Here is a 26377-nt window from a genome sequence, read left to right as displayed (position 1 = left end):
CTCTCCCTCCTCATGCGGCGTATCCGGAATTTGTGAATAGCGCACCCCTCACAAACATGTATAAGCTAGTTTAGGCGTATGACTTCAAGGGAAAGGAGGAAGAAGACGAAGAAGAAAAGAAGAAAAATGTGTGTGTGTGTGTGAGAGAGAGAGAGAGAGAGAGAGGTATGCGTGGGGAGAAAAGAATGTATATTGGGGCCCCGACAAAACAAAAGAGGATGAGAGAGAAAAATATTGTATTATTTTCACTATTACACTTTTACTACATCATACTACTTTTGACCAATAAAACGGTACAAAAGGACGTATTTCAACCAATCATGGCTGCTTATCGCACAATTTTATCGCGTCCCTAGCATTTGTTTAATTTTATCGTGTCCCTAGCATTTGTTTATTTTTATCACTATCCTAGAATTTGTTTCTTTGTTTGCCAACATTTCAAACTGCATTGGTCTGGACGTCAAAAAGAAAATTACAAACGACTCCAGTCGATGCACAGCACTTTCAAATATGACTCACACTGGCATTCTTAACTATGCATCTTCCCTGATATCCTATTTACAAATAAATGAAGAGCACCATTCGGAAATCCTGAATAAGTTGAGGAATACACCATATACATCAACGACTTTCACTTCTTTTACGCACACGTCTAATATAACATCAACTGAACCACCAACCACTAAAACATTCAAATTTGAAAATTGTACTTTCAATAATTGTTCCTTTTCAAATTATTGTTTATTTCATCATCCCTAATTAAAACTTTTGTAACACTTGTTTATATTATTTAGGTTATGTTATAGCTTCTGCTATAAGATATTATGAATAGTCACGTATCAGAGATTGTTTAATACTAAGATTTATTGAAAATCATCTGTCAAGTGACGTTGATTACTGGGATCCAGATAATTGAAGTGGAATGCAACTTTTTAATAAAAATGAAACTGAACCAACAAAGCCTTCTTGACTAGTAACCGTCCACAGAATTCAATGAAGATTCCATAGTTGACACAACTGATAATATAAACATAACACACTACTGCCATCTCGCATAATATTTGTAATTTAGAGATGGTAAAATAATACATTTGAAGACAGTTGCATTTTCGTAAGTTAATTAATATATTATTGTATTGGAGTACTTCGTTACTTCTAATCTTCATATACTTTCTTCTAATGGTGTAATATGTAGTCAATTAAATCTCACTCGAGTTTTGATTTTCTCTAAATACTATTGATAATATCCTATATTGTGAAATTTTATTGTAACAAAGGGAAAAAAGTATCCAAAACCTATTATTGTACCTAGAGTTGATAAGTGTTATAGCTGATGCCATGCAACGAACCGAACCAACACAAAAGTATAGAATATCTCAAAATTTAACACAGAAAATCCAAAACCAATTAGAATGCATAAACCAAGTTAAAAAAAAAAAAAAAAAAAAAAACATTATTAGTGATTCCGCTCTGCTTTGTAATTCAACGATCCCCAAATTCATTGTATAAATGGTGTGCATTTGAAGACCTGTCTGAGCAGAAAGAGTCCCTGACATGATATTAACTCTATAAATTCTCTCTGTTGCTTGTGAGTGTGAATGTATTCCAGAATCTAATCCACAATCACTAAACCAGCCAACAAGTTCAATGAAAAAGCATGTGCCATTGAGGCATCGTCTTTTTGAAAAGAAGGGGGCACTGTTATGCCCCAGGACTTAAGAATGCCCTGTAGCACGATTTCCTGTAGTGTCAAATTTGAACAGTCCAGGAACAGTGTCAGCGGAATACATGATCTTAAGACGCACAATGCAATCTCAGCTTGCAGAGTCTTGTCGCGTGGGCAGTAAATCACTGTCTACTATAAAAGTATTCTTACGCCACGTATCACTGTTGGACTAATTGCATTGGTCCAGTGGAACAAAGCATGCATTTCAATTGGTTAAACTAAATAACGCATTGTTCGAACTCTTTTCTTATGCATAGTCTCATTAAAGTGACTTATCACTGTATTGCACTGAATCGAATTAATTGTAAAATATGTTTAAGACGACATCTTAAAGCACGTATAATCAAAAGGGGTTTAAAGTCCATCTCACCTGTCAGAAAGTGTGGGTGGTACCCTGGTTGAGCAGGGATTGAGGACCAAGTTTAATGGCGTCAGCAGAAACAAGAGATATACCATTGTATATATTTTGTAAATATTTAATTAATCAATTAGAGTTTTCATTCGCAACTAATTCAGTCTAGAACCTAAGTTCAGTAACCATGTAGTTTACCTATAACATCCTGAGAGCTCCAGCTCTTCCAGTAATATAGTTTCTTTTCCATTATTAAGTATAATGATGGTGTCAGAAATCCTAATAAGTGTGAGCAGGAGATGAACGCAGTAGTTATCTGTTTAGCAAGTCATCCGATCTAAGTGACGTTCACACAACATACATTTACCAGGAGGAACCCTGTTTTTATCAATGGACATTTGAGATGTCAGCAACAGTAAGATAAGGAATGTGTTTCAGAGTGTTGTTTCTTCAAAACTCAAGACAAAGATGATGTGTCACTGTCATTCTGGCATTCATCTGCAACAAGAAGCTTTCTTAGAATGTGGTGGGAATCAATTTTTGCAATTTACCTCATACTCTAACATTGTACGTGGAACTTGATAGAGATCTTGTATGACAGTGTTCCTGTTTTTATATTAGCTTCCCTGTTTTTATATAATTTAACACTTTTCCAAGCTGCTGAAAATCGTAATTGCATATGAACTTAATATCGAACATTTTCTAGTATACACAGAGCATGTCTGATGTCCGCAGGCTTTGAAAACATTCATGCACAACGAGTATCACCTCTTTTATGATAGCCTAAAATTTGAGTTATATATCCTATCACTAATGAAGTTATTAGTATATTTATGAACATTTCACTTTATTTGTGCGTACTAAAATTACAGTACCAATATTTAATTTCATACATAAGCCTAATAAAATTTAATTTAAGCTAGGCTTACATTTGTACTCCAAACATTACGTGTATTTAAATTACTGAATTTAATGTCTCTTTTCAGGAGAGCTATTTCATCTCAGTGTAACAATATTTTGTGTTTTTCTAATAATTTTGTCCTTTGAAAGAATTAAAATTAGATGATATATCAGATATGTATGGTATCGATGTTTATTTCTAATAGCATAATGATAAAATCAGCTATAGCAAAAAAGGCAAAATCAAAATCAGTTATGTGCAATTCCGAATATTTTATTTTACTGTTGAAAGATATCAATTCTCTGAAAGTTGATGTATTTGAATTGTTGCTAAAGTAACAAAGAAAGTAATAATGTTTTAGTACAGATCCAGAAACAAAATTTGGGCCACTTGAATTTTCCAAGTTCCAGTTAAAACCAGGGCTGCCGATAGGATTTATATTGCCCTGTGCAATATTGTGCTCGGACCCTATTAAAAAAAAGTTGAAAATGACTCTGACAATAATAATTATTTGAAAAATAAATAAAAGATAACCCCATACACAGATACGAAATATACAGTTTTGTTACATTGAAAACTTTTAGCAGAACTTTACATTAGCACAATATATTATATTCATCACACTTCTTTTTCAGTAGGGCCTACATGTGACGAAACTTTCGTTTTCATAAAACACTATTCTTAAACAGCTGTAACTTCTGACTTGCAGGTCAACATCAACAAACAACTGTCCTTCACTGATGCAAAATATCAACATCAACATTTAAAAACCTAGCAAGATTGTTCTCTAGACTAAGGAGACCAGGTTACTCAGTCTTTCTTGACATATTGTTACTCTGAATACATTTTTATTTCCTTCATTTTGAAGTTTGTATGAAATTGAGCGTTGCTAGTGAAGGTGCAGAAAATAAACCAATCTCATGGACGTCTGTACAGGTTGTCAAAAATGAAGACAGTTCATACTTAGAAGACCCTGATGGTTGTGGCTGTCTAGAAAAAATTCTGATAACAGTAGTATTGAATCAGAACAAGCAAACAATAGTAAAAATGATGTGTTAATATGTGCAAGTGAAACAAATTTACCCACACCAGTTCCTAACTCTGAGACATGGCAAGTAACATGCGACCTTGGTAAGGAAAAAGTGGCAGACAAATTGTGTCATTGAATGTGTTGTTCGAAAAAGTACCCCAACCTGCCTAATAACCTTCTAAGTGACGGAACAAGAGCCTTTCCAGTATTATTTACAAAGTCAAGAATGGAGAATGTGTTCCCAGAGACTGGCTAGTGTGGAGTGAAACAAATCAGTCACTATACTATTTTTCCTGATTTGTGTCATTCCACACTAGTCAGTCTCTGGGAACACATTCTCCACTCTTGAGTTTTGAAAATACTATAATACTGTTTTTCGAAAGGCTCTTGTTTTCGAACAACACATTCAATGACACAATTTGTCTGCTACTTTTTAGTTTTCCAAGGTCGCTCAATTTCACACCAACTTCAAACAAAGTTCTACCTCTTTTCTTAATATGTTCCAATTTTTCATTTACATAATGAAGTGGTAATTTGTATTAATTCTACTATTGTTGGTTAATATGTCAGATTCATGTAACAAATGTTCTTACAAAATTTTATAGTACCGGTATGTATCTGTGAATAAATTATTCATGATAATAAAAAGTAATCAGGCTCACTTAATCTGACCGGCCCTTACTGCTCACGGGTCCATATGCACTTGCCCCTCCTTCTCGGCGGCCCTGATTGTAACTAGAGACCGGATTTTTATGTAATATCAAGGTGTGAAATATGTACATATTTATGTAAGAAAAATAAGCTGAATATGTACCAAAATATGTAAAATCATGAAAATATTTTATATCAATATCTGCGCTGGTTTGTATTGTTAAGCCTAGATATTTGTAATTGGTACAATTTTTAATTTTCTGTTCTTCATGACGATTTCTACTGTTTCTGGTGCTCTTCCGCCGTTTCTGAGTATCATCATTTGTGTCTTGTTCACATTTATATCAAATCTTTGGTCGGCGGGAAAAGGCACATAAGTAAAAAAAAAAGTCGATTTTTCTGTTCTACCTACTCACATAAGTCTAGTATTTTTTCTAATTTTTGAAATAATAAAATTTCTTGTGTTTTAAATTGAAAAGGGTCTTACTTTAACCAACATACATGAATTTCATTATTATACTTATATTCAGTTAAGAGTAAATTAAAAAGAAAATCTCTCCTTAAATATTAATTTTTTTTTTTTTTTACTTATGTGCCTTTTCCCGCCGACCAAAGAAATTTGTTTTCATTGCACCATTTTACCATGATGTTTATTGTTTCTTGTAATTTTGTAAGGTCTTTAGACCCTACTATGTCGTCTGCTTATGCGTATGAAATTATTCCCTTCTTGATTTTAACAATACAAGGTAGTTGTATGAGAAAGGTTGCCTTTTGTTCACTCATATTTACAGTGGGCGGTAAGGGGTGAGTGCCTCTTTTACTTCCTGGAACTAAGATGTTATGTTTCGTCCCGAAATATATCCTTTCTCGGGTAGGTAAATCTGTGTATTTTATTCAAATTGCAAACTTCCCCAGCAGAAGTTTTCTTTTTCCTTTTAAAGAAGTAAAAATGAATAAAACCCCTAAATATGTAGGTTCATGTAATACCAAGCCATAATATGTAATGTGGGGTGAATATGTAAAAATATGTAGTATCAAATTTCAATATACTAATGGCAATTACAAGATTCGCAAAGATTTGTTATTTATATATGGTTAGGTTGAAAGGAAATTAATATGTAATTACATAAAAATCTGGTCCCTAATTATAACATACTGTGCATTCTCAGTACTTACTGAGCATGTGTAGTAGGGTGGTCCAAAAAAAAGTGTATTTAGTATTTATTACTACATATAATACAAAATAAATACATATTGTTGATGTAGTGCACACCTTTTTGAGTAAGCTCGTATTTGGAGACGGTTCCTATAAATAACTATTTTGTACTAAATGGAACATAACAAAGATTCAATAAAATTATAAAACCAATACAATTATTACAAAACAGGGATGATAAACGAAGATAATAGTAGATAATCAAGTCAAGAACAGAATATAAGTTGGAATGAATAGTATATTGAAATTAAGAAAAAGGATAAAGGGACATCAATACTAAATAAATTGCTTAATTTTTTCTTAAATTTATTAAATTCAAATATAACCTAGGTCAAGATTTATTATAAAAATAGAGTTGTATAGCCTTGTTCCATAACACTGGCTATGATTTATTCCAGTGATTGTGTAACATTTCGGTTCAGCTAAAGAACATGTCAAATTTCTTATGGTAGAATAAACATCATGTTGTTCTTTATATTTCTGACGATTTTGATGATAATTTAATAGTGTATATTTATAATATTATATTTATATATTATATTTGTTCAATTTGAAAAACATTAAAATCGAAATAAATCTAGAAGAATCTTAATTTCTGTTATGGAATCTTACATTTCCCTGATATTTTGCCTGAAGTAGTCTTGAATGACTACTTTCAGCCTATATGCATTGCAATGCACAAAGAACGCTCTTGACACTCTTTCCAACACAGCTTCATTTCTTATTCTGTCTGTCCACTTCACATGTTCCTTTCTTCTACATATTCACATTTCAAACGTTTTTCTTGGGAAAGATAAATGCAGTAGCTTTCCGCACACCACTCTCTCTTTCGCATCTTAAAAAGATCCCAGGGGGGGCCAGCGTGGAGGTGAGGAAAGTGGATTTGACTAATTAGGCCCTCCGGACTTACCAAAATTCACTGCAAGGGTTAAATATCTGTTCTATCAGGATTTTTTTTTTTACCCAATCAGAGACCAGGAAATCCCAATTAGCCTTTCAGTATCAGATACTAAAAACGTAAAATGTCAAAATAGAAATCATCGTAGTACCACATTACTTCTCTCTATACTTTGTATACAAAAAAATTTAAAAATTTCAGAAATGAAGTGCTGAAACAATTTTTTTACACAATACCTAACACTAAAACTGCTCAGTCAGTATTCATGTTACAAAGTCACATATTTCTTTTCTTTTTTTTTTTCTATACATTTTGATTACGCAACTTTTAACACTATATTACTTCGGAATATATAGTTTATTGCTTTCACGTGTTAAATACTAGGTTACATACATTGTTGACTAGCTTTAGCCTGTTGTGGGCCAACTTCAGAACTGGCTATCTTCTGAAGATAGCCCACAACAGGCTGAAACTAGTCAACAAGGTACCGTAACCTGATATTTAATATGTGAAAGCAATAAACTATATATTCTTTTTTTATTTAAAAGAGATAATATGTCACACAAACAATTTTTATAACATTACTAATGTCCTGTACTTTTAATTTTTAATCTTAACCACCACATGAATTACATTATGTATCTCTAACACCTGTATGGAAAGAAACTTACCTGTGTCCTGGAAATTTGGACTTCAAACTTGATATGAGGAGTTTCTCCACTTGCTGGTCTGTTTCTGTGACGAGATCTACCTCACAAGATTTTATTTCAACAGTTTTCTCGCTCCAAACCCTCTCACGTATCAACTGCAATAAGAGCTCTCTGTTATTGCACCTCCAACCTTTAGAAGCTGATAGGCCCTACTGGGTCTATTATCAAATACTCTCTAACAATAATACTGGAAAGCTTGCCTGCTTAGCATTGCAAGCGGCAGTGAAAAGTGACTGTGCTGCCATCTAGCGGCTTGGATTGTTTGTACCTCCTTGCGGCGTGCTGGGTTACGTGATGAAAAATGGAGAGATGTGCATTTGATGTCAATAAGAAAATGTAAATCAATAGCATTATTTAGAGTCGCAAGATTCACAACATGTTAAATTAATAAGAAGTTACAAAGTTATTGGAATAGAAATGAAATGAGATAATTCTTCTATTTTCAAATGTAATTATGATTTAGTTGTGCATGATTTTAGAAACTTTCAAACATAGCGTACTTCGTTTCTTAGCTAATGGTTATCCATTTTATTTTTGATGTAACAATTTATTAACACACTGAAATATTTGTCAGTGAAGATACTGGCACAGTCGCTTTTGGGATGAAGCCTGTATTTTCAGATGTAATTTTAAAATCTCTGCAGACATGGTATATTTTGATAGAAAATAACTTATAGTTTGCTTTAAAATTTTGCAAATTCCTCGAACAATGAAAACCATGCTTGATTTGCAAATGGCACTTCTGAAATTTTTAAGTCAGTTGAAATTTGTTGATTAGGCCTATCTGTACCTAACTCAATGAATCCCTCAAAGTGTGTGTTTTAGTATTATGTTATGTTTTCCTTCAAAGACATTTCATCTTCAACAATAATAGTTACAACCTTTTCACTCAATGGTAGAATATCGGATTTTATTTTTAATAATCGATTGTAAAATGGTGTGATTTATACCGGGGCCTATACCAAATTCATGAAGTCAATTTTTGAGAGATCTATCTGTTGGTAAACATAATTTTCTTCTTAAAAATCTTTAGCCTTGAGGTGAACATTAATGGAAAGTTGCAGTAAAACTTTTGTTGTAACTGGAATATCGTCTCCCCATTTTCTTCTTTTAAAGCACACTTGTGACTAAAGAATTCATCATCTTGAACAATTTTAATTAAATCGGCATTTGAACTTGCTGTGTTCAGAGCTGTCATTTCCACTTGAGCCATTTTTTATTTTTTAGGATTTCTTGCATCGTAAAAAAATGAACTTATTTAGTGAAATATGAATAATGCCTATAAAGTATAGGACTAGGCAAATCATTTGTTCAAATAACTACCTGAATCACTTATTATGAAAAATCCACTTTCTTCGCAAAATCAACAATTCACATTTTTATGTTATGCATTCCAAGGCACACTACTTGGTTAAAAGAAAAGTAAAGACTTTCAATTTTTTATAAGGAGAAACTATAAAGAAATTGTCTTTTGTATGACCAACGTAAAGTACATTTATGCATTTTAGTACATAACTGATTCAGGGAATATGTCATTGCTAATGCACTATCTAATTACATGATGGAGGAGAATCATCTGTTGTTTGTCTGATATCAGAAAACCCGTAGGCTCCTCAATGCAAGATCTAATATGTATCTTTAGGACCTTCGCGGTTCTTTCATTGTGCTTTGATTTTGACTCATATTTTCGGAAGAAGGAGCTGTTAAATTCAGTGAAGGAATAACTGTTATCTTCAGTCTGCTATTAAAAGCAGAGTATTAAAAATTAACAGTCCTACAACAGATTTGAAACTACAGTAAACTTTTCCAATTTATTACACCCTAATTTTATTTATCCCTAATGTTTCAAATTATGGTTATTGAAGTTCGATAATCAAAAGTGATCTGAATATATTCCGTGATTTTTGTACAGATATTCTGTCCCTTAAATTTTAAACATTTCGTCTAGAACTGTTGACAACGTTTTTAGTTTGTGCTCGCATTTTGCTTATGATATTGTTTGTGTTTTGTTTTTTAAAGAATTTTAGATAAGGACGCAAATAGCGACAATAGTTGACACGCCCAATTAAACCTCACTAAGTAACGTCTGTATTTTGCGTTTATTTACCCATATGAACATGGCACACCTAAAAGACAAAAGCAAATAACTGTAGAACAGTAATAATAATAATAATAATAATAATAATAATAATATCATCATCATCATAATAATCATCTTGTAACAGAAAAGTAATATTTTATTGGTGTTTAAATGACTACTCCCAATCACTATCTTTTGGAAATCTAAGAAAGATCTAGCATATTTTGCTAAGCGTAGTTTTAACAAAACACAGACGAAACAATTCCACATTTAACTGACATTGTGTGCAACTATAATGAAAATAATCCTTACGACATCACGTGTTTGTTCAAGAATAAAGCTCATATCACAGTTCATTGGGCTATTCATCATGTCATCCTTGCTGCCTACAATCCCTGCCGCTAGATAGCACTGGCGCGTCATTCGCCACTTTTACCATTCACTTTCCAGTATTATCATTGTAGAGTATTTGCTATTAAGCACATACTAAATGCTAAAAGAATTTCATTTAATATATTTGTAGAAAATTTAGATTATAAACAAGATAGTAGCAAAGTTTATAAATATGTGTCCACCACACAAAGAGAATCTAACCCCAAACAACCAATAAAACATGGACACATATATAACAGATGATTGTAAAATTGCCTCCAAGTTTAATACTCATTTTTCTGCACGAAAAATCCCAAAACAATACAGGAAATTACAGACGATCATGAAGTAAAATTAAAAATAAGCAAGCCCAGAACTTTAATGCTAAAAATATAGATGACATTTTTCACAATTATTTCAATCTCTCAGAATTGGAAACAGCTCTTTGTAAAACCAGTAACAACAAAGCTCCAGGCCGGATAATATTCATCCTGAATTTCTCGAGAACTTAGGCTCTAAAGTTAAGATTGCACTCTTTATTTTCTATAACTATGTCTGGAAAAGTTACTGCAAATTGGAAAAAGAGTAAGATTATTCCAATACTGGAACCCAGTAAGCCTGTGGACAAAACTGATTCTTAAAAACCTATATCATTAACTAGCTATGTGACAAAGGTAATAAAGAAAATGATATCTAATAGGTTAAACTGCTTTTTAGAAACAAATAACCTTCTATCACCAAGCAAGCAGGGTTCAGGAGAAATCATTCAACAAATGAACAAACAATTTTACTAAATCAGGATGTTAAGGATGAATTTAACAAGAAAAAGGATACACTAGTTATACTTGATCTTAAATCGGCATATGATAATGTTTGGAGATACAAACTCATCATGAAACTTCAGCAATTAGGCATTAAAGCCAATATGTTAAGATCCGAGTTCATTACTCAAAGACATTGCTCTATAACCTATGGACAGGCAACTTCCAAATATAAGCAAACACATCTTGGCTTACCGCAAGGTGCTGTATTAAGCATAGTATTGTTTAATATATGCATGACCTACAACAATTGGAAAAATCTAGTGCTAAAACAGCACTTTTTGCCTGATGATTTGGTCATCTTGGGCTTCACAAAAAAAAAAAAAAAAAACAAATTTGAAAAACTCCAAGAAATCATACAGTTATCTCTACATGAACTTAAAATTTGGTGTTCAAATAATAATATTATTATAAACCGAAAAAACAAAATTCCAACTCCTCTCATTACAAAAGAAATCAGTTGAAGTAAATCTTAGTTACAGTGATGCTAAGTTACAAAGAACAGACAGTGCTTGTTACCTAGGAGTACATTTTGATAGTAAACTTACATGGAGAAATCACATTAACTATGTAAGTGAGAAGGCCACCAAAAGATTCGAACTACTGAAGAGACTAGCAGGAACCAAATGGGGCAATTCAAGGAGCACACTAAACACAACCTACAAACTTACAAAAAACCTGTCTTAAAACATGGTAGCGAAGTCCTCATAACTGTATCAATTAGTAATAAACAGATACTGGAAACAACACAAAACCAAGCCTTGCAACTCATCACTGGGGTAGTTAAAACTCTTCCATTGAAGGTATGCAAATAATTACTTCTAACAAGTCAATTATGTTAGATCTTGAACCTCAAGCCCTTTTAACTTAAGAAAAATTAAAACAACTTCCAAATTCTGACAAATGGAACAGATATAACTCCACATCTACACTGAAGACCTAAAACGGATTCATACAGGAAGTCGTAAAGATTAGGGAAAATCTAGAAATACCAAGTGGAAAAGAAAATATAATACTTCAGTATAATCATATAAATAATTTCAGAGTGAATTGTCATCTCGATCTAGACGAAATGTTCCATAAAAGTGATACTCACTCAGAAATAGCAAAATTCATTACTTTTCAGACTATTAACACAAGATAACCACAGGACGATTTACACAGATGACTCATTCAGGAATCCAAATGAAGTAGCTGGAGCAGGTGCTACTTGTCCATATTTTCCATTTTATAAAAATGTTGGCAAATGTACAACAAATTTTGATGGTGAACTTGAAGCTATTTATGCAGCTCTCCAAAATATTTTTCCTTGGTTACAGAAATCCAAAAATATAGTTCTCTTATCTGATTCCAAAGCTGCAATCCAGGCAGTTAGTACAACTACTTTTGCTAAATCAGAAAAAATTAAGGAAATCCATTGTATGTTAAAGCAGATTCAAAATTTAAATAAGACCTTAGTTCTCCAATGGATCCCAGCCCATTGTGGAATATATGGTAATGAACTAATGAGAAAGCTGATATGTTGGCCAAGAAAGGAACTAGACCAAACGTAAAGAAGAACTACAGTTTTTCATATGAGTCCATAAAACGAGTTATCGAAAGGAAAATTACCAGCAATTACCACACTAATTCTCCAAGTGAACATCAAAATTCAAGATGAAACAATTTGCTACAAGATTTAAAAAAAAAAAAAAAAAAAAAGCACGCACGCACGCACACACACACACACACACAAGTAGGTCTACCATATATGAAAAGTGAGAATAAGACAGTGATACTGATGTGATGTCAAATACAACTTCATTAAGTAATGCAATATCCAGGAACAAACACCTTTTTACCCTATTGTTTCCGAAGATATTGCACTAAAGGAGAAACTGCGAAAATTGACATAGTGCAGAGATAATAATTCAGAGATTGTAATGCATCAAGCAGCCATCTAATATCACAGAAAACATTATACAATTGTTGTCGAATAAAGAGGCTTTACATCAGTAACCACAGTGGTTTCTATGAAATTTTATCACCTCTGAATAGCCTTTGTAATTTACAATCGCAGTCACATTAAAATCTACACTACACAATGCAAAAACGTAATAGTATTCATATTCTTTATTTGCCTGAAGGTACAAGAGTACAAGAGGCCTCGTCAATGTAATAATATAAAAAACAATGTGTCAATATTTAAAATATTAAAAGAGTAAAAAATAATAAAATTTAACTAAAATACTACATCATTTTCAAAAAATTCATTCATATTATAAAAGGGATTATTTTGTAGCCATCTCTTAATCTGAAGTTTAAATTGTGTTTCATTAAGTGCCTTTATATTTGTAGGTATCTTATTATATAGTTTTATTGCAGTAATTACATAGCTTGATTGTGTTTTTTGCAACCTGACAAGTGGTACGTTTAATTGATCAATATTTCTGGTTTCATAGCGATGCAGATCTACTATACTTGTATAATTAGTAATATTCTTGTTTACATACATTAAAAGTTCAAAAATATATATAGACTGTAGACGGTCATAATCTTTTCATTTTTGAAAAGAGATCTACATGATAGTCTAGGTGGTGACATTGTTAAAATTTGAACTGCCTTTTTCTGCAGTAACACAATGTTTGGAAGATCAGAACTATTTCCATATAAAAGTAATCCATATCTAATAACACTTTCAAATAGTGCATAGTAAACTTGTTTTAAATAATGTTTGGGAATCTTGTACATGAGACTTCTCAAGAGATACATTACTCTATAAATTCTTTTATATACATAACTGACATGACTGTTCCACCTTAGTTTAGGATCCAGATACATACCCACTTCACTTTATTATGAGAATCTTGAGAAAGGCTAGCCCCAAATCGAGGGAAATAGCATATCTAACGTTAGTGCGACAGTTAATGGAATACGGAACTACATGTTGGGATCCCTATAGAATATATCAGATAAATTCCTTAGAAAGAATCCAGTATAGGGCAGCTAAATTTGTTAAAGGTAAAAGAGAAGATGGAAACGATACGATAAAAGAACTTAAATGGGAAACTTTGGAAAACAGACGTAGGAAAACTAGAATAACATCATTGTATAGAGCACATCTAGGTCAGAAAGCATGGGTAGACATAACGGCTCGGTTAGAAAAGCCCACATACTATGGTAGGAATGATCATGATTTTAAAATCAAATGTAGGAAACAGAAAACGGATGTAGGTAAATTCTCATTTTTAAATAGAACTATAAATGATTGGAATGACCTACCTGCAGCGGTCTTTGAGGGCTGTCCTTCCTTAAGGAGTTTCAAGAATAATTTAAAAAGTTGTGTATCAAGTGCAAATTAAAACTAAGGTGATATTTAACATTTAATTTTTTAAGGTGACATGTATTTATTTAGCCTGACGAGTTACTTCCTTGGTTTGAATTGTAAATTATTTAAAAATAGCATGTAAGAGGGCCTTAGACTAGAAATGTTTAGTTTAATTTAATGTAGTTCTGTTTATAAGTACAGTATGCATAAGGGTGTAATTATTTGACTTATTTGAACTGTTGTATCAGTGAAGCGAGGTGAGTCAGTGAAGTTATGGTTTTACAGTGCAGTGAATAGTTCCGATCAGTGATAATTTATAGCGTCAATGAAATGTGTTCTATAGTGTCAGTGAAATGTGTTATAGTGTGTCAGTGAAATGTGTGCTAAAGTGTCAGTGAAATGCGTCATAGTGCCACTACAGTCAGTGAGATGAGAGTAAAGTGAAAGACTATTGAAACTTATGTAGGGCCTATACATAATTATGTAGGTTGTAATGTAAAATTAGGTATTTTACTTATGTTTTATTATTATTGTGTTAAATTATATTGTGTATTCTTATTGTATTGTGTATTGTATAATTGTATTGTGTATTGTAAATTTATTGTGTATTGCTTATAATTTTTTTGTGTATTGTTTATATTGTGTATACCACTGCCACCGGGTGCTTGCCCACTTGCATTGTAAGTAAATACATACATATCTGCTGTTCTCCAGCAATGTCAGAGTGCACTACATTGTAAAATTCCTTGCAAAAAGCTACATTTGTTTGGATCAAATTCCTGCACATTTAAAAGACAAAACTAATATTCTTGCAATAATTTATTATCATAAGACACTGCTGTTTTAAATTGACTGAGCGTATTGAGAATTAAATCAATGGTTTTCCGAAACACGCTATGAAATGTTTCATATAAAACAATTTTTATCTTGAAAAGGATGCAAAAACGAGCATGTTTTGTAACATTTTTCATGAAAATCAATAATAGGAAAATATTTCGATTTATTTAATTCAGACCCCTTATAACCTCCCTTTTGAATAATGTATTTTAAATGCCATATAGCCTAAAATCTAAGTTAGAACGAACTTAATTTATATTCCAATTTTCATATAAATCGGTTCAGCCATTATCACGGGAAAAGGTAACGAACATCCAGACAGACAAGACAGACAGACATACAAACAAAAATGAAAAAAAAAAAAAAAAAAAAAGCGATTTTTGGTTTCAGGATGATTAATTATACAGAGTGATTTATATAGAACTGACATTTCTTTCTTTAATTATTCCGTTGGAAATTCATTCAATGACCCAATTTTAGCACCAAATTAAGCAGAATGTTCTGAAGTTTCGATTCCTTGTCACTAGATGTGCAGATGTTTATGTTTTATTCCTATTGTTGGCAGCACTAGATGTGCAGATGTTTATGTTTCATTCCTATTGTTGGCAGCTGTTTTCGACATTTTGTGTCAACGTGAAAATGCAGTACACATTAAATCAACGACTCTTTATGTGAACTCACAGAACTCATGCCATTGGGCCATCGAAAATCCACATGTCATCCATGAAGCACCTATGCACCCGGTTAAAATCGGAGTTTGGTGCGCAATATCCGCACAGAGAATAGTGGGGCCAATTTTTTTTAACCAGACTGTGAACATTGCTGAGTACCGACTGATTTTCATAGAGTTTGTTGAGCAACTGGACGATGTAGAGCTGAGTCAAGGATATTTTCAGCAAGATGGCGCTACATGCCATCCATCAAATGAATCCATGGAACTAATTGCAAGTTTCTTTGACGACCGAATAATTTCCAGGAACCTGTGGCCACCGAGATCTCCGGATTTGACAACGCCGGACTTCTTTCTATGGGGTTACTCAAAAGACAGAGTTTACGCCACACGTCCCCAGACATTGGACGATCTGAAGCACAACATCACACAGGAGATTCAAGCTATTCACAACAGAGTCCTCCGAGTGGCCAGTAACATGGAACGACGTGTTGAGTTGTGCCTTATGCAGGATGGAGGACATTTTCAACATTTGCTATAGAGGTAAATAATCTCCCAAAATTCCTTTACATTTTAGGTATAATAAGTTGTCGCTAGCACAATTCGTTTTGAAACAATTGAAAGAAATGTGTCCGTTCTATATAAATCACTCTGTATAAAATGAAACCGTAATTTTCCTATGATTAAATTTATTAAACGTTAGGAGCAACATTTTCTGAAGACATAAAACGCAGTGTAGAAACGAGTTTCCTCTGTGTAATGCACGATCTGTGTCGTGTCTTAATCACTTTTATTAAAGAGAAGAATCTTTCACACACATAAATGGAACCAAACATCGCTATGATTTTAATGGCCGCTTTTCTTGAAAGGAGGAAATTACAGAGACCAAGAGATTGTAAAACTATTAAGATTTATATAGAGTGAAAGCTTTTTTTTTTTCAACAGGGTATTACATTGCACATCTATGACTTTAATTTGTAACTTTTCAGAAAGTTCGAGTGTCTGAACAGAAAATGGAGTTGTAAACATTTCAAAATTCTTTTTAAAAAGATGAAACTCCTTGAATCGACGTTCAAATGATATTCTAAGATCTTTCAAAATTGCAGTGTATCTAAGATGTTGCTGTTCTGTTAAACCAAATATCCCGTTACGGTTAATGAAATTATACACATTCCCGAGTATCAGCTGGGCTTCCAATAACGTGAGTTTCATGATAAAAGATTTGATTTTATTATACATGTCAATTATTAAGCTATCTTTCCCTTGTAGGCTTTTGACTAAGACAATTCAGATGCGCAGTGATACCACTAAGAAAGGCTAAATCTTGTATCCATTCGTCATCAATAAGCTCTGGTACTGGGAGCTTAAAGACTGTCTAAAAATTCCTTTAACTCAACCTTATTAGTTCCACTCTCTATAAACAAATAATCTTTTTCCAAACTTTCTCGTGTCATAGTTTTCTGATTTCCTAGCCACTTTAGACAGAGCCATTTCTCTACGGACGCTAACGTAAAGCAATGTGTAACTGTAAGTGACAGATCATATTACACGGTGTGTGATGTCACAGGCCGAACGCATATCTAGCTGCCTTAGCTCATGTTTGAGACCACTACTCTGTATCATTAGACAAATTTTGTTTATGTCGACATTAGAAAATTTAAGAGAAAGGAGAATGGTTTTGGTTAATTTAAATGAAGTTCTCCTAGCGCCAAACAGAAGTTCTTTTACTTCCCATGTATTAATATTCATTTTGTATCTCCCACTAAAGTAAGGAATACATGGATTTTAAATAGACTTTTTTTCGTTGTTAACATTATTGGCTTGTTGATCAATGATCATCCTTCTCAAAACAGACAGCGGGGTCAAGAATGAGGCTTACTTGACTTCTGCGGTCGATGGCTATAATGCCTGCTCTTCTTGTTGACCCATCTCAGCCAAGCAGTGCACTTCTTCGTAAACCTCCCACTTTGCCTTCCGAAGAGTGGTTGCGATGGAGCTTCTCACTTTATGGTGGCGATTGTTCCTCATTAGTTCTCCTTTAGGACATAACTGTTCTCTGTTACTTTTTATTGTTTCAAAGTCCATGTTTATAAAATCTTAATACGTTAAAATACACATTTAATTAGATCTCCAAAAGAGCATTTGTTCAAAATAAATTTGATAAAATACTTTGGGCTATATTGAAGCTATATTAATTCCCTAACCACTATACAAAAAGCAAATACGCTGCTATATACTACCATTCAGACTAAACTCGTTGCCTATGAGAAAGGCTACAGTAGACTACACTGTACAGCTTTGCCAAACCAAGCATGTTGAGTTCTGAACTTGCCTACATTAAAAGAGGTGCGATGAAACAAAACCTATGTTCTAAGGGTAAAATGTGACGAATGAACTATAGACAGAAAAATTTACATGTCGTGTTTACATATCAGCACAATAAGCGATATGTGGCGTGAAAGATAAAAATCAAAGTTTTTTTTAATGGTACTGATATGTCGTGATGATAAATTGCGCATATGCATAACCGTTTTTTGCCGAGAAAGCATATTATGCTGCATTTGTGTCCATGTGGACTCAGCAGCAAATGGACTTCTATTTGCTTTAGTTAGGGAACTATTTATTCCAATGAGAAGTTCTGTTTCATTCAAACTATAATTATTAAAATTTTTTACCATATGTATTATAGTCAGTTTCGAAAAGGAAATTTCAAACATCCCCCCCCCCCCAAGCCAAATTCTGGCTGCATCACTACATTCATATATCATACTTGCTCAATTGTCATAACTTTACCCAAGTTCAAGTACATACACGTTAATCCCATATCTGAGAGGGGTGGGTGACATGCTCTGGATGAATTAATATGGAATGACCTGGGGACAACCTCAAGAGCAGTATGTAGCATTCAGGTTCTCTCAAAGAACAGCAACCTCTCCCACTGTAATAAGGACTGCAGATAACAGTCAGTATGGAATGTCTCTTCAAGTTTGCAAGTGTGTAGTGACAAAGTTGAAAATGTTTATGACAGAATTTGTTTTTCTAGTGAAGAATCGATTTTAGAGAAGGCATGAAATAGATGGAGAAAGCTGAACAATATTTGCATCTCAGTTTTCAAACTCCAAATTAGTATATCATGATACTTGTCTATGATTTGATAAATAAATTCCGCAAGACCAGTTCTGTACAAGAAAAAGCAGGCCCTCTGTATTAACAAAAGAGAACCTTTTAGATATCTCTGACAGGATGCTCAAAAATCCAATAAAATCAATTAGGCCCCCTGTATTAACAAAAGAGAACCGTTTAGATATCTCTGACAGGATGCTCAAAAGTCCAATAAAATCAACTAAGAAACTCTCACAACAAACAAACATTTTGTATGCGATGGCACATAAGGCAGTGAAAAGAGAACTTAATTTGTAACCTCATGTAGTGACAGTAGTGCATGAATTGAAACCTGCTGATTACAAGATTGCAAAAGGTTTCAGAGAATGATTCAGCACCATGCTGTTGAAGTATTAGATAGAATATCTTTCACAGATGGAGCCCCTGGTTTCACCTGTCAGGTTACGTTAATTCTCAAAATACCAGACTTTGGTCATCTGAAAACTTGCATGCAGTGAAAGAAACCGAACTGCAGTCACAGAAAATTGGCATGTGGTGTGCTACATCCTGATTTTGAATTAATGATCCAATTGTTTAATACGACAGTCAATTCTGAAGTTTATTGTTCCGACATTGTTTCCTTTTAGGCCTATTGGACAGTTAAACGAAAAAAAAAAAGGTACTAAATGTTTTTCATTTCCAACAGGATAAATGCTGTACACACATCCCATGAGTCAATGAATTTGTTATAAAATGCTGATGACCGAAATAAGGAAGACACAGCAACCAGCATGAATCAAGAGTCAGCAATTTAGGTACAATTTCAAGAGAAGACGAAATGATGCTTATAGAATCGTGGAAGGAAGAGATGGATAAATTAAAAGAGCAATCAGGGAGGGAAGTGGTGGAGGTAGTGGAGCAAATGAAGTACACACGAAGACAGATAAGGGGGCAGGGAGTTCACTCACAAATATTCATGAACAGGGAAGAAATGAGGGCAAAGAAGTTGTGAGAGTGTCTACAAATGGAAGCAAACTGACAATGGAGAGGAAGAAAAATCATATAATCTTAGAAAATGGTGTTTAAAAGGACTGAAGTAACTGACACTGAACCAGCATGGCTAGGTCGAAGAGAGAGGAGTGTAGGCCTAAGAAAACTTGGAGAAGTGCTTAAAATAAAATAAATTAATGTGAAACTGAACCTTACGATGATATGAAGGAATGAACAGTTAAAGTGACTAATATAATAATTTTAAATAGCCTGGTGCAGGTAAAAATGTTATTAAAAGAGAAAAATTAGTGAGGGGAAAAGATTTCTAAATAAGTAATGGTTAAGGCCAGAATTCATATGCAAATGCATATTTTTACTGGCCAGTTGAAAGTTATGCAAATACATTTTTATTACACGTTTTGGACGTCTATGATGAATATGTAAACTTAATCCTGTATATTTTGCATATTTCAGGGGTTCCTGCATATAATAGACTATTATACATATACTGTAGCATATTTTCAGGATTTTGTTGCATAAATCCCATACTGCATACTTTGTAAAAGAAAAAATAATAATAACATTCTGGACTGTTTGGTTGTCAGCACACAATATTTTTCTGGTTGACTGTACTCGATGCCTGGAAATTCCTTGCATATGAAGGGTAGTTGTGGAAAAATTAAAACAACCACTCTCTGCTTTTGTTCCATTAAACTACTGCACAACAAGAACCATCCCACGTACAAGGATCCACTGGAGAGACTGTCAAGATAAAACTAGACATGGTGTTATCAAAAAACCATGGATACAGCACTCTGCTCAAAATAAATAAGATCATGTGCCAAGAAAGTGTGAATTGCTTGAACCGGATCTTATAAACTCACAAATTTGTCCAGTAATCTCATGTGATGTTGAACAATCATATCCTTGTAGATAACAGATGAAGTATGACAACAGAGAACCTTGAAAAGTTATTAGTTGGTTTTGCAATCAGAAAATGTAAACAAAGAAAGCACAGTGTAGATATTGAAACTGAGAGTCAAATAAGAAAAATAATAATAATGATAAAAAAAAAGCATAAATACGGTATCTACCAGATATATCATATATAATGTTCACATTTTTTTTTTTTTTAGAAAGATAGTGAACCTTGCAAAAATTGGATTTTGTATGTTTTTTTTTTTTTTGCATAGTTTTTGTTTTATATTATTAATATTTCAAAAACTCCAAAAGGAAATAACATTTCAATGGATACCTAGTCATTGTATTATACCTGGAAATGAGAAAGTCGATAATATTGCAAAACAGGCAACATATTTACAACCAAGAGTCTTCAAGTAATATCTCTATCCAGTGCTTTTGCTTCTGTAAAGTATATTTTATACACCTATGGATCAACAATTGGCTCTCTTCTGACAAAGGAAAAATTTTACAGTCTGTGCAAAAGAAACAAAATGACCTGGAAATGTACAAAAACTTGCCCAGACATGTTCAAACATTTTTAACAAGAGCCAGAACAGGTCACATTGTCACACAATTGTACCTACACCAATTTCACATTTCTGATAATCCTACTTGTCTGTGGAGTAATAATCATGATGAAGATCTGGAACACATTCTTCTATACTGGCCATCCATAAACCACAAAAGAAGTAAATTAAAATTATCAGTACCAGTTGCAGAAGACAAAACCCTGCATATATATTGACTACACCTCAACTCTGGCTACTAGCAACAGGCATCTAGATTTAGATTAGATTAGATTAGATTTATTTATTTAACCTGGTAGAGATAAGGCCGTCAGGCCTTCTCTGCCCCTCTACCAGGGGATTACAACTATAACATGAACAATAAGATTACAATTAATATTAAATTTACAATTACAATTACAATAAAAATTAAAGTACGACAAGAATACCTGATTAATGAAAGCTAGACATTTTATCATAGAAGTTAAGAACAAAGAATATTTTTGTATTTACTAAATTACAAATTAAACCTACAATAACAAAATTCTATAGTGATGAAATTACCGGATATTGAGATATTTTGTGGTAGATTAAAATAACTATTTACAAGAAACCATGTCTGAACGAGTCTCAATTACTGACCAAGTGCCTAGTAAGTTTGCGTTTGAATTCAATTTTATTTCGACAGTCCCTGATGCTAGCAGGTAACGAATTCCAGAGTCTTGGCAGGGCTATTGTGAAAGAGGATGAGTATGAGGAGGTGCGATGGGATGGTATTGTTAGTATTGTTTCATGGCGAGAGCGTGTGTTCAGATTGTGGTGGAAAGAAAGGTAAGTGAAGCGAGACGACAGGTACGAAGGAATAGAAGAGTTCAAGATTTCGAAGAGAAAGAGAAGTGAATGTAAATTTCTTTTCTTATCTAGTTTAAGCCAACCTATTTGCTTCCAGGGATGGGGTAATATGATCATATTTACGAATATTGCTTACAAAACGCACACACAAATTATGAGCACGTTGAAGTTTCATTTTGTTGTCGCTGGAAAGGTCAGTCAGTAAAATGTCAGCATAGTCAAAATAGGGAAATACAAGGGTCTGCACAAGGGACTTTTTTAAGCAAGAGGGAAGATGAACATTTATCCTTTTTAGCACATGAATAATAGAATATACTTTTCTGCAGGTTTCTGTGATTTGCATATCCCAGTTGAGATTATTATCCATGTGAATGCCAAGATATTTTACCGAAGAACTGAAAGGGATATGCACTGTACTTACTTTAACGGGGGAAATGTCGAGGTGCTTTACAGCGTCGGTTTGCCGTTTGTGTCCTAATATGATTGCTTGTGTCTTTCCAGGATTGATATTAAGATGGAATTTCTTTGTCCATGTCACAATCGAGTCAATGTCTTTGTTCAATTTATCTATAGCGTCATTTATTCGATCTAAGCGGGAAGAGATGTAGCATTGAAGGTCGTCAGCATACAAGTGATAGTTACAATGCCTTACATGAGATGTAATATCACTGACATATATTGTGAACAACAATGGTCCGAGTACCGAACCCTGTGGTATACCTGATGTTATGTTAAGCCAGGAAGAGCTTCGATTCCCGGATACAACACATTGTTGTCTTTCCCGTAAGTAGGATTCGAACCAACTCACAGCAGTCTCTGACAAATGCAGATTTCTCAATTTATGGGTGAGCAGGTCGAAATTTACAGAGTTGAAAGCTTTGCTAAGGTCAAGAAGTGTTAGTATTGTTACTTTATTAGAGTCGATTGCTTCACGAATGTCTTCTGTCACTTTAAGTAGAGCAGTGCTTGTGTTGTGTCCAGCTCTGAAACCTGACTGATACTTGTCGAATAGTTTGTGTTCGTTCATGTAGTTAGTAATTTGTCTGTGTACGATTCTTTCCAGTGCTTTTGATATGGCTGGCAGGATACTGATTGGTCTATAGTCGTTCGGGTCGGTGGGAACTTTGACTTTTGGAAGAGGAAGAACGAAAGCTTGCTTCCATATTTTAGGGAAAGTTGAAGTGATTAAGGAACTATTGAATATAATGAACACCGATCAAAATACCCCTCATTTCTCATGAAAAACAAAAACTGAATAGACAACAGTGGACAATAGTGGACTTTATGTTGTCAGCAAATAGCTGGATACATTAAGAAGATTGTTTGATTAATATTTCAAACTTTGTGCATATAAATCCTGGCCTTAGTAATGACGGAATAATCGAATATGAAAAGAGGTGGCTGTGTAGCAGGTTGGAAAGGAAGGAATAGTATTAGACCTACTGAATATTTACGGTGGATAACATGTGGCTTTTAAGGAACCCAAAGGTTCATTGCCATCCTCACATAAGCCCACCATCGCTCCTATTCTGTGCAAGATTAATCCAGTCTCTACCTTCACATCCTACCTCCCTCAAATCCATTTTTATATTATTATCCCATTTATGTCTCAGCATTCCCAAAGATCTTTCCCCTCCAGCCTCCCAACTAACACTCTATATGCATTTCTGGATTCGCCCATACGTGCTACATGCACTGCTATCTCAAACTTTTGGATTTAATGTTTCTAATTATGTCAGGTCAAAATACAATGCGTGCAGTTCTGCACTGTGTAACTTTCTCCATTCTCCTGTAACTTCATCCCTCTTAGCCTCAAATATTTTTCTAAAAACCTTATTCTCAAACACCCTTAATCTCTGTTCCTCTCTCAAAGTGAGAGTCCAAGTTCCACAACCATACAGGACAATGGACGTTGTGAACAGTCAGTGAAAGGATATGAATCAATGATTGCTAACGTTAAAAAAAACTGAAATATATGTTATATCTTAAAGTTAAACAATATTTAATTTCTTTATACAATATTTTATGTTTTCTTATTTAGATGCAAAATATTACAGTTTACCACCCTGGTCCAATGTTCGTACAAGAGCAATTCTGTTTTCAGAGAAGAAAGAAACCAGATGAACGGCTCTTCAACAGACCATAATAGCCTCTCCGAAAGGGTAGGCAATTCACAGTAAGCAAGTCGTTGTCATAGCAACTGGGTTTCATCATCATCATCATCTTCAAACAAGTATTAGGCCTATCAAATGGCCTGTTACGTCTCCTCACAATTGATCTCGCCATCCCTTTCTAGGTCTTCCCAGTGATCTTCTTCCTCTAGGCATATACTGTAGAGCAGCTTTTGTTATGCGTGTTTCAGGCATTCGGTCTACATGTTGTATCCAGTTAGTTCTATAATTGTTAATCGTCTTGATTAAACTTTCCATTTTTAGCTCCTTCCTTATATCTTCATTTCTCTTCTTATCTATCAAGGTGTAACCTGCCACATATCTTAAGAACTTCATTTCGCTGGCTACAATTCTATGTTCTTGATCTTTTCTTAATGTCCAACTCTCACTGCCATAAAGGAATGCTGGTAGAACCATTAATTTTGTAAAATTTCAATAAAGTTTCCTTCCTCACTGTTCTGCCCAATGTTCGTCGTATAGTTCCGCAAAAATGATTAAAAACATTGATTTTAGTTTCAATCTCTGAGTTTGCCTTGTAAGTCACATTGCAGCCTACATATTTAAATATATTTACTTGTTGTACAATTATATTATTTAATTCAATTTTCACCCGTAATGGTTGTGATCCTACAAATGCCATAGTTTTTGTTTTTTTCTGCTGAGATTTTCATATTAAAATCAATGGCTACTTTATTCAATCTGAAAATTGCTTTCTGTAGTCCATTTTCATTGCCACTAATTATCACTTGATCGTCTGCATAAAATAATGTTGTAAAATTTAGCTTATTAATGGTAAAATGTTCAATCTTCGTCATCCATATTTGTATGACTTCGTCCATGTATATATTAAACATAGTGGGTGAGAGAGGACACCCTTGTCGCACTCCCTGATTTATTTCTACCATTTCGATTGTACTGTTCGGTATTTTAATCATTATTTTATTGTTTTTGTAAAGGCTCTGTATAGCGCTAATTAGTGGCAACTGTGTTTGCTTACTGAAAGTGAAAGGAAAGTCTCCTTCGGATCTTCAGCATCCACATCCCTCACTACCTCGTCTGCTAGCCACGTGGCCTGGCTGGTGAGGAGTTTTTCTGAAGTACCCCAGAAGGAGGTTAACTGAGTGGATTGAGCCGAAGACAGATTAAAAAGTAGAGGAATGCATTTTATTTTAATTTATTGATAAAATATAATTATTTTATTAAAGCACGAAAAAAGGGGTGAAGGTGGCCTTCACCTACTTCATTTCAATAGCCGCCACTGGTGAAAGTGGTGACCAGCAGAGAGGTGTGGGCAGGTGGGATTGCTACGTAAGATGGAAGGAATAGGTGGCAGGCAGGGGAAGCATATACATTTCATTTCTGTGCATTTCCTGGTGAAACTAGCGCTGAGTTAGTTCCGGTGATTTTGGAAATGAAAATGGTTGAATTTGTAAGACATTTTTTGTGGAGATGAATTTGAAAAGTTTAGAATTTTATACAAGTATATTTGAAGAAAAGAAAATTGTTCGGAAATGTAGAAAATTACGTGTGAAATGAGAAGTGCGTGGTAATGGAAGTGCAAACATTATGGGTTTCTAGTGAAGGAAAGGATCGTAAGGATATAAAACACACGATACGATGTAATGTAAAGAAAGCAAAACTTGTATTAATTCAATAACTACTAAAAATAGTGAAGCACAACAAATAATAATGAAATAAGTAGACATAAAAGTTTCCATAATGTAACTTCGACTGTGTGTCCGTCATTATGCTAGCCACTGACAGACCAGTAAGTTACTGATAGTATCATTAAACAAAAATCTCTAGACTTCGACCAGCACTCGAAAATTCTACAGAGATTAGTGTATGCAAAGCATAACAAAAGACTAAATTAACATAACCTAATCTGTTACAGATTCGTATATGCAAGGCATAGCGTGAGTGTACACTAGCGTGAAACTTTCGTAATGTCACTGAGGAAAGAGCTATAATACAGTTCAAGGTGCATAAGCAGAGTACAAAGGGAACTAACTCAGCGCTACTTTAGCCATTAGTTTAGGCTTTTGGTATGCCTTGCATATACTACTCACATTGTCTAAGAATGTGTCCTGTCTTTCAAGGCACACCAAGGGCCTAAACTAACCTAACCTGTCACTGATTCGACCATATGAAGACTCGCTTTTTCTGTGATCAGTAAGGAAATCCACGGAAATGAGGTATCATTGCTTTGGAATGACTTCTGA

At 33.9% G+C, this 26377-nt stretch overlaps 1 protein-coding gene across 1 annotated transcript in view; it reads right to left on the bottom strand.

The window, feature by feature from the left end:
- LOC138691291 (inositol monophosphatase 1-like) overlaps nucleotides 1–26377 on the bottom strand; it is a 107590-nt gene that overhangs the window by 78602 nt on the left and 2611 nt on the right. The window contains exon 2 of the mRNA XM_069813128.1: nucleotides 7446–7579. Within this exon, the coding sequence (XP_069669229.1) occupies nucleotides 7446–7579 (134 nt within the window). The remainder of the gene's footprint in view (nucleotides 1–7445; nucleotides 7580–26377) is intronic.

The sequence above is a fragment of the Periplaneta americana genome, chromosome 16 (genome assembly GCF_040183065.1).
Source record: "Periplaneta americana isolate PAMFEO1 chromosome 16, P.americana_PAMFEO1_priV1, whole genome shotgun sequence".
NCBI lineage: Eukaryota > Metazoa > Arthropoda > Insecta > Blattodea > Blattidae > Periplaneta > Periplaneta americana.
Note: the sequence above shows the minus strand (reverse complement) of the source record. Positions and strands in the feature narration are given on the sequence as shown.